The sequence below is a fragment of the Dendrobates tinctorius genome, unplaced genomic scaffold (genome assembly GCF_039654945.1).
Source record: "Dendrobates tinctorius isolate UK_male_01 unplaced genomic scaffold, ASM3965494v1 ptg000003l, whole genome shotgun sequence".
Lineage (NCBI taxonomy): Eukaryota > Metazoa > Chordata > Amphibia > Anura > Dendrobatidae > Dendrobates > Dendrobates tinctorius.
In genome coordinates, this window is record NW_027361671.1 from 70226555 (window position 1) to 70241888 (window position 15334).

General features: G+C 40.1%; 1 protein-coding gene across 1 annotated transcript in view; it reads left to right on the forward strand.

The window, feature by feature from the left end:
• PRDM6 (PR/SET domain 6) overlaps window positions 1-15334 on the forward strand; it is a 174929-nt gene that overhangs the window by 25517 nt on the left and 134078 nt on the right. The window contains exon 3 of the mRNA XM_073577025.1: window positions 1675-1982. Coding sequence (XP_073433126.1) covers window positions 1675-1982 — 308 coding nt within the window. The remainder of the gene's footprint in view (window positions 1-1674; window positions 1983-15334) is intronic.

The window sequence follows — 15334 nt, forward strand, 5'->3', positions numbered from 1 at the left end:
TGCCCTAACCCTCAAAAGTGATGAATCACAGCCATGAATAGACCAGAAATGACGGGGAATAGTCTTAAGTATATATGGGTCAGTTTGACCTAAGGCAGCAATAATGCCTAGAACATGTTCTCTTACTCGAACTTTAAAAGGACGAGTAGTTAGATCCACATAAATCAAACCGCATGGGCAAGTGGCGAAATAGATTACATTGCGTGTGGTGCAAGTAATGCGCTTCCTGATACTGAATGTCCTGGATCTATCAAAATTAAAAAATGTATCACATTTCTCAACGTTTGAGCAGGTCACACACCTGCCACATGGGGCACGTCCATTTCTCACAGGGAAAGAATCCAAAAAAGTAAATCTAGGAATGCCCACATGTTGGCTACGCACCAGAGAGTCCCGAAGATTCCTGGAGCGACGCGTAGTAATCACTGGTCTGATTGAAATATATTTGGCCAACACAGGATCAGCCAATAAAATTGGCCAGGATTTACTGAGGGCATCCCTCACCTGTGAGAAATGTGCATTGTAATCCGTGATAAAGCGTACCACATTATCCTGTTTCCTTTCAGATGCACCATATATCAAATCATTGCGAGAGGAGTTTTTGGCATGGTTGTATGCCCTTTTCATCATTCTATGGCTATATCCACGCTCATAGAATCTAGCCCTAAGTTCCTCAGCCTGTTTTTCAAAGATCTCCCTAGTGGAACAGATCCTACGCAAGCGCAGAAACTGTCCAGTAGGTACTGACTGAATCATGTGCCTAGGGTGTGCAGAGGAGGCATGCAACAATGTAATTGTGGATGTGGGTTTCCTATAGATATCCATCTGCAATACATTTCCCTCTCCACAGCAAATCAGGACATCCAAAAATTCAATTTGTGAATTATCAAAATGGTAGGTGACATGTATATTGTGATCGTTGTCATTTAAAGACTTCATAAATGTATGAAGAGAATCAATAGGACCCTGCCAGATCAGGAGAATATCATCGATGTACCGTGTCCAAAAGGGGACACGGTCCATCGACACCCCCCGATCCGACAGGAAGAGGTCCCTCTCCCACAGCCCCCAAAAAAGACATGCGTATACGGGCGCAAAAGCCACCCCCATTGCGGTCCCCTGGAGCTGTAGGAAGAAGGACCCCTTAAATGTAAAGAAATTATGTGAAAGAGTAAATTCAAGTAATTCCAGAACCAAGTTCTGGAATGCAGCAGGGAAATTAGTCATGCCCAAATAGAACTTGCTGGCCCCGATGCCATCGGAATGCCTGATACTGGTGTACAGAGACTCAATATCCGCTGTCACAAATACCGCATCCCCATCAACATGGAGGCCATCAATCCTCCTGAGGAGAGAACCCGTATCCTTGAGGAATGATGGGAGACTTTCGACAAGAGGCTGTAAAATCGAGTCAATCCACCGATTAACATGCTTCAAGAAATTCCCCACCCCTGAAATAATAGGGTGCCCCGGGGGCCATCTACTATCCTTATGGATTTTTGGCAAGAGGTATAGCGATGGAATTGCAGGTTCAGATACAACAAGTGCTGAAGCCAGATGTCACATTACCTTGACTTGGTCCTTGTTAGCTTAAACATTGGAAAGCATGCTTAAAAACACAGAAATGATTGGCTTTTTACTATATTTAAACACGTTTTTGTCTTTTCAACCTAGGATGCGACATGTGTGCAGATAATCGGAATGGAGAATGCCCCATGCATGGGCCCTTGCATTCTCTACGACGTCTTGTGGGCACCAGCAGCACGGCATCGGTGGCTCCTCCTCCTGAGATACCTGAGTGGTTACGGGATCTTCCACGTGAAGTGTGTCTGTGTACAAGTACTGTGCCAGGTCTGGCATATGGCATCTGTGCAGCTCAAAGAATTCAACAGGGCACATGGATAGGGCCCTTTCAAGGGGTCATTGTGTCTCCAGACAAAGTTCAAGCTGGAGCTCTGAGGAACACTCAGCACCTCTGGGAAGTAAGTCACTTTTAATTTGAATTTATGACATTGGTATAATTAATCTCTAAAAAACTCACTGAGCATTATAGAAGACAATGGTACATAGCATGAAGTTGCTCACAATTCTAAAGGCCATCATACAAATTAAAGCTTCTGAAACTGCCAATTTTGGTGTGATGGCGGTGGATGTGGACCAACTGCGCCACTGGCTGGGCTTGCATTGGAGGGGCATAACTAAGTTGCTACTTAGTCTTCACTAGAGCCTCTGATGGTGAGGATAGGTTTGGGTTGTTAGGGTTGCGACCAGGTGCCACACCAAGGCAGTACCAGGACCTGCAGCCGCTGGCCAATGAGTCAAGGCAGGGATATGAGGTACAGAGGGCACAGGCAGAGATGTAATCAGACAGTATGAAGTCCGGTGGGCAGCACAAGATCAGAATACGTAGCCGGGGTCAGAAACGAAGAGATCAGACAAAATGAGTAGACAAACCGATGTGGTAACAATAGGGACAAACAACAAAACACCTTGACTGGGAGCTAACTGCAAAATGGAACCACAGTTGAGGAAAGGAGTGGAGGGAGGAGCTACCAGCAGGGGTTAGGCCAGGGAAGCTAAACTTTGCAGGACACAGAATGGTTAAATTTCTGCAGAAATTGGCCATGCCTGCCTATAGCCAGGTGGAGACAAGAGGAAGTTGCAGCAGTGTGGGGAGTGCTGCAAGATGCTACCCAGTGAGATCGCCTGACACGAGGAAAAGCAGAGCAGTGACTGTGAGTAGAACAGCGCTGAGAAGACATGCGAGTTACCGGCGTGACATTTGGTAGTACCAGTTTTCCATTTTCCAAGATGTTGTTAAAAATAGAATATTTATAGAGTGGACTACTCCCCTCTCCCCATTGAAAATACAAGCATGCTTGGCCAAACCAAATATGCATGTGTATGGGGAGGTTAGGAGGAATTATTATTGCCTGAATTAGTTTTTGTCAGACAGCTGTTGATGATCTATGGGCACAATTAGTCCATCGGTCCGATTAGAAATATCTCTGAATAAAAAGAAAGTAAAGTATCTGTAATCTTAAAACCACTTATAACTGTATAAAATGTAGATATCTGAAGGAGACACATAAACTGGTACAAGATGATTACTAGATAACGTCTATTGTTTGCATATGTAATAGTAGATGACCATCATGACCTCATACTGTCTAATCAGGTGGTGCCTGATTAGAAAAGACAGTTATACAGTCAACAATCAACATCCATGAAGCATTCATCCTGTCAAAGAGAGATAGTGAAGGTATGAAAGTCATTAAAAACAATCACAGCTACACCACCTAAATAACATTGCATTGTCATTTAGGTGAGGTAGCTGCAAACATTTTTAATGACTTTTCAATAAAGGTTTTGGATTTTTTACGTATGATTCTGGACGCTGGATTTTCATGCCTTCCTCTCTCTCCTTAAACTACCAGTTGAAGCAACTAGGTGTTCCGAGCCTCTGGACCATCCAGTGGGTGAGCTGACTTCCCTCCTGTTACTTATAAATCATCCCATAAATCACAGTTCAGGCCTAACACAATCATCACCAGCCTGTGCTCTCCGCTCCTACGTGCAATTCTCCGCATGTAGTTGACGGGACAAATCTTATGATCTTCAGGTGTAGACATTTTTAGTCATGTTGCCTGTCTTAGGGTCATTGTGCATAGCCCATAATGAGTGTCGATGATCTAAGAGACCAGTGTTTACTTTAATTTTCAATGTTCGTGAGGGGCTCGTACTGATTGTTCTTGAGGTCGCTTACTTCCGCCATATTCATTGTTGGCAGTACATTACCTGTTTATGGAAGGAGATGTTCTGATGTTCTGCTGGCCAACTATAATTTTTATGGGTGCATAACAGATGCGATCAATGACAAATGAGTTTTGCTTCATCTATTGGGGTCTTTAGACTGAGCAATTAATGAGCATTCATATGAACACAGGTTCAGAGATCACCACCCCATGTAACAGAACCTCTAGAACCCAAGGGGTTCTTCTATAATACAAAAGTTATCAAAAGCGTATTATAATATTTCATATGTGTTGAAAGGGGAAATTGCAAATTTGTCTTTTCCGTATCTTCATCTAATGCTTTTTATTACATTGTGGCTCCCAGATTTAGTGTAACAGCAGAATAATCCATGATAGTATAAAGCAGCATTTAGGTGGACATACAATATATTAAAGCCATCGAATCTTTCTGATGTACGGGGCATAAAAGGGACAGTTTTCCCTGTTATTGAATCAATTGAGAGGTGCAGAGTTCAGATCTCATGATACAGAATTAAGCTAGTTTGCAGAGTTGAAGAGACAGCTTCTCTCTTTGTTCCCTGGAGTCAGGCATTGAACTCGCAGACCGCTCACTAGAAATCTATCTTCTTATCAACATGCTAACATGTTGTTTATTGCTTTGTGCTGCCTTTTACGAGAGCTCTCTGTTTCAGAAGAAATACGCTGTATAACATTTATTGATGGCCTTCCCTTTAAACAAATCTATCATCCGCTTGTAACAGGTAGAACAGCGAAATAATCCCATTAATTTGATAATCTGAAATATCAGATTTTAATTAACACAGATGCTATTTAGAATAAACCACTCGGTCCAAATGTGTTATATTTTATGGTTTGCAGCATGTTAAAAAGTAAGGACACCCTCATTAATTTCTGTATGTGTTTATTATTCATTCAAGCATTATATAAATTTTATGGTGATCAAGAAATATGAACACTGAGTTTGTAATCATTTTTTGCTTTACCCATCACAGACTATTTTCATTTTTGCATTTTTTTGTTTTTTTCCTCCTTCTTCCAAGAATCAATACTTGGTCATATGGAGGCTTATATTTTTTCCGAAGCGAGTTGTAGCTGTAAATGCCACATTTAAATAATTTAATAATTTTCATTTTTTTAGTCTTTTCCTGTAACCGGTTATATAAACTGCAATATAATAACATTGCAGTTTATGACTAATATCACAGATTCCTGGGCTTCACAGGAGTAGCAACATGGAAGCCATGGTGATAGAGATGCAGGGAGTGGACGATGGTGAGACCCCGGGACCGTGCACTTTAAATACCATAGTCAAAGATGGACAGAGGCAGCTAAGGGATTAACAGTAGTGACTGGAGCTTAGCATCTGCTTGGTATAGTGAGGGCTCCTCTTCTGAACCTGCTCCAACAAGCTCCTTAGTTGTATGGATGTCAGATGTTCAAGGAAATGTCCTCTTTAATGCACTTTCTATAGGATAGGTAATAAATGGATATTTTCTGGGTGCCGATCCGTGGAGGTCATGCATGCTGAAACATGAAATATCTATTTCTGAACTGACGCTAAATTGGAGAATTCAATTTTCTTGAAAATCACGGTGCGCCATACCATGAGACTTGCATTATTTACTGGTAGTAAGTGGCCCAGCCCAAATGATCAAAAAAGAGCGCCAGTTCCCTTTGTCCATAAGTCTACAGTTGGCCATATATTTGGGCATGAAACACACGCAAATCCATCTGTCAGACTGCCTGCTGGCAAAGAATGAGTTATTACTCTAGACAATATCTTTCCACTGCTTCAGAGACCGGCGGCGGTGTGATGTACACCACTTCTGGCATCGCACATGGTGCTCTTTGGTTTATGTGCCACAACTTTAGCACAGTAGGATTGGGTTGATGTCACTTGTTGGAAAGCCATCAATTGATGACAATACTACATTTATTCATCATTCTGATGCTGCTATTTGGCTACAGAGATAGGTTTATACTTGTATATATGTAGTTTTAGCAAAGTCTATAATTGAAATACCCAGATATAATGCGTTTTTGTTATGAGCTTCTACCTATGAGAAGGAAAGCAATTGGAAAATGGTGAAAATGTATTCCCTCCACTGTATATGTCCATATACACAACATAAAAGGCATTATGTATGGTTAGTGCACTGCTCGCTTCGCCATGTGAATACGCATTGCTCATCTGTTCCCCAAATAACCTTTTAAATACAGAGTTACTTTTATTGACCATTTAGTCCATTTTCTACTTCTTGCATGTTTTTTGCATTACAGAAACAGTTGCTAACGACTTAATTTCTGTTGATTTGGAAACCTTTAAGTTGGATACTTTACTTTCTTGCCAGTGAATGTGAAAGACTCTAAATTATGCTAGAAGTTCTATTTTAAAATAAATGCTCTGGGGGTCATGTTTTATGCCAAGTCTGGAAACAAAGATGGCGCAGATTTCTCGCAGCCACAATATATAAGCTTGGAAACATGAGCTCGATTATAAAAACTGTTTGCTGCGTCCAGTAGTTTTCTATACTTTATAATGTCTGGATCCCTAATTAACATATTGCTTAAAAAGTGCCGTAGTTCATGATGAAACTTTTCTGGTATTTCACAATGTTACAGTTTTTTATACCATTGCTATACACGGCCCCCTCTGTGTTAATCACGAAGCTTTGTGTTCTATAAAACGGGAACGTTTATTAGACTTTGTATGCAAGCGATCGCCTGTGTGTGTGCTGACAATGCCAGTCATCTTTGGTGGGGCATTACTGCCTGTCTCTGCAGTTTGGAAACTGCTTTATTTCGCCACATATCGAACAAGAAAGCCGGAGGTTAGAAATGGTTATAATAACGTCTCAGTGAACTGTGCAAAAAAAAAAAAAAGTTGTCTGATAGGGTTAATATCTGAGCCATTTCTTTTTCGCTGTTTATTTTACAAATGAATGCTGCAATTGTTAAAATATATGGCTGCCCCCATAGTCCCAGTAGTTACAGTAACATTAGTGGGAGTGACTATAGGGCTGCATGAGCTAATAATTCCACCCTCTGATTTATACATCTCATAGAAAGACCCCAGGGGCCATTTTTCATCTTATTACACTTTTATTACAGCAAATGTGGCCTATGTATAAAAGCAACAGTCACATCAAAGCGCGCAAAAAAAAACTTCACAATGAGTTGTGCTGGTAGAATTAAAAAAGACATAAAAAATGCTCTGAAATCTGAATTAGTTTGTGAAGTGCCGAATGAACATGACCGTTGCACACTTCTAGATTTTCAAGATACCGGTTAACAATTACTAGTATCTGACAAGTTTTACTCAGTGTCAGCATAAACAAGAAATGGAATTTACAATATACCTTTGTGTGAATATGTAGCAAAATTACCCTTCTATGCATCATATATGCTTCATTTTATTGTTTTGTTATTTTCGTATAAACTGCTTGAAGAAAAGAATGACCTGATTAAAAAAACATTTATTTTTCATGCTTACATATATAGCACCATCATATTCCACAGCGCTTTACAGACATTATAACCTCTCTCCCTGTTGAGGTTCACAATCTAAATTCCCTATCAGTATGTCTTTAGAGTGTAGAAGGAAACCGGAGAACCCGGAGGAAACCCACGCAAAGACGAGGAGAACATACAAAGTCCTTTCAGATGTTATCCTTGGTGGGATATGAACCCGAAACCCAGGTTATAGTGCTAGCTACTGAGCCTCCGCACTACCAGGTTATAGTGCTAGCTACTGAGCCACCGCACTGCCAGGTTATAGTGCTAGCTACTGAGCCTCCGCACTACCAGGTTATAGTGCTAGCTACTGAGCCAACGCACTGCCAGGTTATAGTGCTAGCTGCTGAGCCACCACACTGCCAGGTTATAGTGCTAGCTACTGAGCCACCGCACTGCCAGGTTATAGTGCTAGCTACTGAGCCACCGCACTGCCAGGTTATAGTGCTAGCTGCTGAGCCACCGCACTGCCAGGTTATAGTGCTAGCTGCTGAGCCACCGCACTGCCAGGTTATAGTGCTAGCTACTGAGCCACCGCACTGCCAGGTTATAGTGCTAGCTACTGAGCTACCGCACTGCCAGGTTATAGTGCTAGCTACTGAGCCTCCGCACTACCAGGTTATAGTGCTAGCTACTGAGACACCGCACTGCCAGGTTATAGTGCTAGCTGCTGAGCCACCACACTGCCAGGTTATAGTGCTAGCTACTGAGCCACCGCACTGCCAGGTTATAGTGCTAGCTACTGAGCCACCGCACTGCCAGGTTATAGTGCTAGCTGCTGAGCCACCGCACTGCCAGGTTATAGTGCTAGCTGCTGAGCCACCGCACTGCCAGGTTATAGTGCTAGCTACTGAGCCACCGCACTGCCAGGTTATAGTGCTAGCTACTGAGCTACCACACTGCCAGGTTATAGTGCTAGCTACTGAGCCACCGCACTGCCAGGATATAGTGCTAGCTGCTGAGCCACCGCACTGCCAGGTTATAGTGCTAGCTACTGAGCCACCGCACTGCCAGGTTATAGTGCTAGCTACTGAGCTACCGCACTGCCAGGTTATAGTGCTAGCTACTGAGCCACCGCACTGCCAGGTTATAGTGCTAGCTGCTGAGCCACCGCACTGCCAGGTTATAGTGCTAGCTACTGAGCCACCGCACTGCCAGGTTATAGTGCTAGCTACTGAGCTACCGCACTGCCAGGTTATAGTGCTAGCTACTGAGACACCACACTGCCAGGTTATAGTTGTACTGTAGCTCCTGAGACACCGCACTGTCAGGTTAAAGTGCTAGCTACTGAGCCACTGCACTGTCAGGTTATAGTGCTAGCTACTGAGCCACCTCACTGCCAGGTTATAGTGCTAGCTACTGAGACACCGCACTGCCAGGTTATAGTGCTAGCTACTGAGCCACTGCACTGTCAGGTTATAGTGCTAGCTACTGAGCTACCGCACTGCCAGGTTATAGTGCTAGCTACTAAGCCACTGCACTGCCAGGTTATAGTGCTAGATACTGAGCCACCACACTGCCAGGTTATAGTGCTAGCGACTGAGCCACCGCACTGCCAGGTTATAGTGCTAGCTACTGAGCTACCGCACTGCCAGGTTATAGTGCTAGCTACTGAGCCACCACACTGCCAGGTTATAGTGCTAGCTACTGAGCCACTGCACTGCCAGGTTATAGCGGTAGCTCCTGAGACACCGCACTGTCAGGTTATAGTGCTAGCTACTGAGCCACCGCACTGCCAGGGTACAATACTAACCAGTGAGCCACCGTACTGCCCAAATAAACATAAAACTAATTAATTCTGTAATAAAGTATTGGAGCCACATTATTTTAAATTGGTCATTGATCATTATTATAGCATAGTATGGATTGGATAGTTATTGGAAATTAGCCATTTTTTTTGTTATATCTTCTAATATTTTATTCAGCTTTTTGGGGGGCATACCATGGTCTCTAACATGCTGACTGAATATACCTCTGAACAACTATTTTGAAAAACTGTGTGCTCTATGACATTGCTTAAACCAATATAAAAGAAATGGTGATAGACTAATATTTGGTTTTGAATTATTTTTTTTTTACTATTTTGTTCCATAGAAGCTATTTTTATTTTTTATAATTCTTAAAAAAAAAATAAAATCATCTACATAAAGTAGTGATATTGCTACATTTGCCAGTATAATTAGTGAGTCTGAATTGCTCATTTTAATACTTGTTTAGATTAGTAAATCAGATTATATAGGTAAATGTTTAGAAATTACTGGTCAATGATCTAAACTGCAAAATCGAAAAGTAAAATTTGTAAAACAAAAGAGGTCGTTTTGGAACAGATGAAATGAAAAGGGGCGAAAAAGAAACAAGAGTCCGGGAGTGTGTGATATCACTTGGCCAAAAATATTATTCACGTTTGTTAATGTTCCATTTCTCGCAGATTCAAAAATTCACTTCACTAGCACAATGCAACTTGTTCTAAGGAAAAACAGCGTGAGGCAAACAAAGCAAACATTCTCCCTGGGTACGTAACATGTATGCCAACCATACTTTTATGGCTTATGAAAATTCCTGGTCATTTTCATTTTGGAGTAATGGGAACGATTCCGCTATAATGTTTGTGCAATAGAAGTCAGAAACGTTCTCAACAATTAGGTATTATGGATGAGTGTGAGATAATTTTCCCCTCATGTGTTTGCTAATAAAGAATTGAAAAGGCACATTTGATTCCAGCATGTAGGAAAACATTATCTCAGTTATTAATGTGTCTTTATTCCCAGGAGATAAATTAATCTCCTCGCACATGGTTTCCCCTTTCTGGTTAACATCACGGTTTTATAGGACTAGACTTCAGGAATGCATGCGTTGCAGGCTCACATTGCTATGGGGGAAAACCCGGAAGTTTCAAAAGAAAAACAACTTGCTCTAATTGAAGAGTTTTGCAAATCGTAAAAAAAAATGAATGTACCTGGGCTTTGTTTTATGCTAAATGCTAGTTTATAAGGTTTTCATGTAAACTATACCTACAATGATACAAGAAAGTGATCCTCTAGCCTGGGGCTACGAAAAAGAAAATTATAATTATATAAGCAGGAAAATGCTAATACAGTATATGCTTGCTGATACATTCTGTTAATAATTCTGAAATTCTTTCATAAAATTGTAGGGTAAGGATTTGTCCACACACTACCTTTTTTTCTGCGGAAGAAACTCAGCATTTTAAAGTACCACCAAAGTAAACAAGATTTCTGAATTCCGTGTAAATGTTTCTTATTTTTTTTCTTGTGGATTTGAACGGCCAAAGCATTTTTCAAATTTGCCGCATGTCAATTCTATTAAATATTTTCCCAGCGTTTTTCACTCATTCAAATGAATTATGAAAAAACGCAAGTAAAAATGTGCCATAACGGTGGGTATTTTACACAGTGTTTTTCCTGCCAACTTTCTGGTTTTTGCAGGAGACAAATCTGTGCATATAGCCTAATCCTTGGAAACTTGATTGTAGTTTTAAGAGAGTTCTATTGGAGGGTCAGGATTCGCACTCAGCAAGGGCAGGCAAATGTCAGAGTCCATTGCTGATCTGTAATTACTGTGTTCTGTGTCCTTTCTTTTACACAGGACAGCATTAAAATCTGCACAGGACAGCACTGTGTTCTTTTGTGTTAGGCCACTCCCCGAACTTCAGCTTTGCTTTGTGGAAACCTTTCCTTTTTGTATTAATATAGGGCCATAACTATAGAGGTTGCAGGGTTTGCAGTTGCATCCTGGCCCTTTGGCCCATTTCAGAATACCAATAGTATTAATGGCACGTGATATTATTGGGTCTTGTTGAAGATTTTGAAGTGTTGCCCACAAGCTTCAATTTACGCCACTGATATAATTAATTGTCAGCCTTTGCTTTCACCAAGATCTCTGCCAGGACTCAAACTCAGAACCTGACGCATAAGAGGAAGATACATTAAAAGTTATCCACAGAATGTCTGATTGTATTTTATCTGCTTACAAGCATAATATTATCCTTAGTTCCAGGAAGAATGTGTCGGTATATCAATATACATCTCTATATGACCTCACATTTTAGAATAATTAATGTCATTTACTGTAACATGATGAGACAGGAAATGCTCCCCTGTGCGGAGCTGCAGGGACCTAAGACAGCACTGATAGCTGAAGTTTGTGGTACCTTTCGAAATGAAAGGAATTACAATTAGAAAGCTAAATATATTTCTATTACAAACACATTTAAAAGAGTATTCTCATATTATTAAATTGTTTTAGTTAAACAGCAAGAAAATCAGCAAGTTGGCAACTGACTTGCTTTTTCTATCTGATGTTCATCATCCTGCAATGAGAACTTTTATCTTACATAGTGTACATAGGGGATTGATCACTACATTCCAGGGTGATGCGTTAACTCCTAAGATACCTCCTTCTTGCTACCTAGTCTTTTCTTTTTTTCTCTTCCTTTCTCTCTCCTCTATCATGCGCAATCATTTTCATATTTCATGACTTCCTGTGCTCTGACTTTGGGAAAAAAGAGCCTTGTGTAAGAAGTATGCATAATAGGTGATTTTTGGGTCACAGAGTTATTGTTCTCACCCTATCACAGGTTAATGTTAATAATGGTTCAAAAAAAAATTTAAAATATAAGGGACAACTTGCAAATACCTCTTTAAAGATATTTTTTTAGATGTGGACAACCCCTTTAAGGGAAAAAAATGCACTAGATTAACTACTAGGGAAATGGATGTCTGCTCCACCCAACATCACGTTACTGTGTGAGCTGTTTGCGGAATCCTTGCTGTACACACAGTATAAGTGTTTCATTTCACATTATTCAAATACACACAGGAAAGTGAGCCAAACATTTGTAAAAGTTATAATTATATTCCTGAGCAATCTGTCATCTAGGATTTTCCACTTCTTGAAAGTTCTGTTTTCAATTTAAAATGATCATTATATTTACTCTGAATGTTCACAGACATTTGCTGTACGACCGCTTGTTCCCACTTCACTCTTTAGCTTTTAGCTTCTTGAATAGCGTGTGAAAATTTTTACTTGATGGTGGCTTGGCAGGCCTCTGGGTCAGACTGTAAAAATTGGATTTCAATGGTTTTGGCCAAAATCAGTGATCCGTCTGTGTCTTTTTTGACCCAGACAGAAATGTATTACTCGAATGCACAAAAAGACCCTAAATGTGGTAAAGGAAACTATTTTGTAAATGGAGCTAAGAAAAAACTGCAGAGTAATAAAAACTGTAAGTAGAACGTAAAAGCAACAGAAATAGTAACAATAACAGCAGTAAGCCAACAGATGATAATAATGTAGGTTTAATCCACAGATCATTTCAAAATAAAATTCAAACCCATTTCTGCTCCATCAAAGATAGAAATGGCTTTCCTATTATTATGGTTAGTCCAATGTTGGCTGTAGTAACACCTTTAGCAGGCTTTATTCAATCCCTTTCAATTTCTTTAACACAACCTAGTCATACTAAGGTCAAAGTGACCTTACTACTCACCATAGACATCTGGTAGTAACCAGCATCCCATTTAATAGCACAACACACTGACAGACTTTTCATGTTTTTTTTTCATTAATAGACCCTTCCAAAAATTATCCCTGTAGTCATTTTTGATCAGGCAGACCATTTTGTGCAGAACACTGTCTTTAACCAATTGTGACTGAGATAAGGGATATTCCATATGCTCCATATTGTCCTCCTCTTCCTTCCCACTAATATGCTTTCTGGTGGCAAAGAAGGTGTATTATGGTCTACATCTTGTATTAATACTGCCAGACACCTGTTGCTGGTGGAGTTGCTTCTGTTGCTGCTAGCAGTTCCCATATTCTTAGCCATTTGTTTTTTTTTTTGTTTTACTACCTCATCCATAGCCAGTTTTTATATGTTTAAAAAGCAATTATTCCCCTCACAAAAATTAATCCACAAGAAATGAAAAAGTACAGTAGCTTGTGACAAGCAAACACACCATCTGTCACAGTTTTTTTTTTCAGAAAAATAATGTGCTACCTTGCTGCCACATTTTAGTACATTATGAATGAAAAAAGTGTAATTGTAATTGAAATACACCAGAACCAATGCCAGCTACATCATATCATTGATCAAACACATTAGGTCTGCTGGCACTTCTCTTTCCCCACTATTACTCAACTCTCTCTATCATTCCCAGACTACTACTCTCATCTTCTTCACTACTGTAGTCATACAACACACGTCTGGAGTATTGGTCCAATGTTTTAAGGCTCTCTCTTCCTATCTCTTTTTTTGCTGAGATTAGAGCTCTGACATCCTCTCACTGTCCTATAAGGCTTCATGTCCTGTTTCGGCTTTTATACCGACAATAATAGTCCCTCCTGATTGACTGCTATACACCATGTGATGTGATGGGTGTAAGGCATTTTCAGGAAGCCGGCTTGTTGCCCTTGAGGTCATGCCAGCCTTCTGTGACTGTTGCAGTCTCTTTATTACATGTAATACATTGGCTGGTATTTGTTTGTAATTTGCAAAAATTGAAATGCAAATTTTTTAAAATTCGACTTGAATTAATTCTAACATCTCTAGTATAGACTAGTAAGCAAAAAGTTACTGAATATTTATATTTTATGTTTCTTATTGTGTTTCTTCAGATGTTATTTCCTTCTACCTTTCTATACTTTACTGTAATCTACATACATAAGTATGTTCCATATTGTTCTTACATCTTCATGTGTCTACATAGTTTTATTAAAGTTCATTTCCCATAATTTTATATTGAATTTTGATAACATAACGTTTGATCAGTGGTGGGTCCAACCTACGGGACCTCCTTAAATTTGAAGAATATTTAGAGAGGTCCCTTAGGTGTTTCTCCTACACTGTTTCACCCACCCACACATTGTGCACAGAATTGTAACATATCCCCATTTACTTGTCCTGTTTTACACTTCACTTGTATTGTAGATTTCTGTACAGGAACATAGATTTGCACCCTCTTCCACATTCTAGCTGTGTCCCTTACATGGCATGTGGAAGAAGGTGCTCTGGTCAGATGAGAGGAAACTAGAACTTTTTGGGCTAAATGCAAAATGCTATGTGTGGCAAAAAACTAACATTGCACATTTTTATGAAAACACCATCCCCACAGTCAAACATGGTGGTGGCAGCATCATGCTGGGGGTATGTTTTTTTTCATCTGGGACAGAGAAGCTGGTCAAAGTTGATAGGAAGATGGATGGAGCTAAAATCACTATTCAGCAAGACAAAGATCCTAAACTATCTGCCAGAGCTCCAATGCAATGGTTAAGATCAAAGCAAATTCATGAGTTTTCGAATGACCCAGTCAAAGTCCAGACCTAAATCTCATTGAGAATCTGTGGCAAGCCTTGGAAATTGCTGTTCACAGACGCGCTCCATCTAATCTCACTCAGCTAGTTTGCAAATAAGAATGTGTGAAAATTTGAGCCTCTAGATGTGCAAAGCTGGTAGAGACATACCCGCAGCAGTAATTGCAGCGAAAGGTGGTCATACAAAGTAGTGACTCAGGGGGGCTGAATGCAAATGCACGTCACAATTTTCAAATTTATATTTGTAAAATATTTAGAAAACCATGTATCATTTCTTTTACACTTCACAAATGCTTGCTACGTAGTGTTGGTATATCACATAAAATACCTAGAAAATACATTTATGCTGGTGTGTGTAATGTGAAGAACGGTGGAAGAGTTCATGGGGTATAGATACTTTTTCAAAGCACTGTAAATATATTCTTAAAAATAATGAACATGTGCATTGCAGTGTAAAAATGATTTACTGTTTATATGTGCAGTCTTTTTGAGCTTCTTTTAACTGCGTCAGTATTCCAAAGACACTCAACGGTTAAAAGAAGTGATCTGACCATTCTTCTGGTGGTTTGTGCTTGGAAGCTGCTCACTATTTTATTCAATTAAATTTAAATAAATAACCGGTGGCCAAAAGATGTTAGAGAAATTACCGAAGCTACATTAAAAAAGGTATTTCCAGACAAAACTCGATGAGTTCACAGACATCATGCACTTAT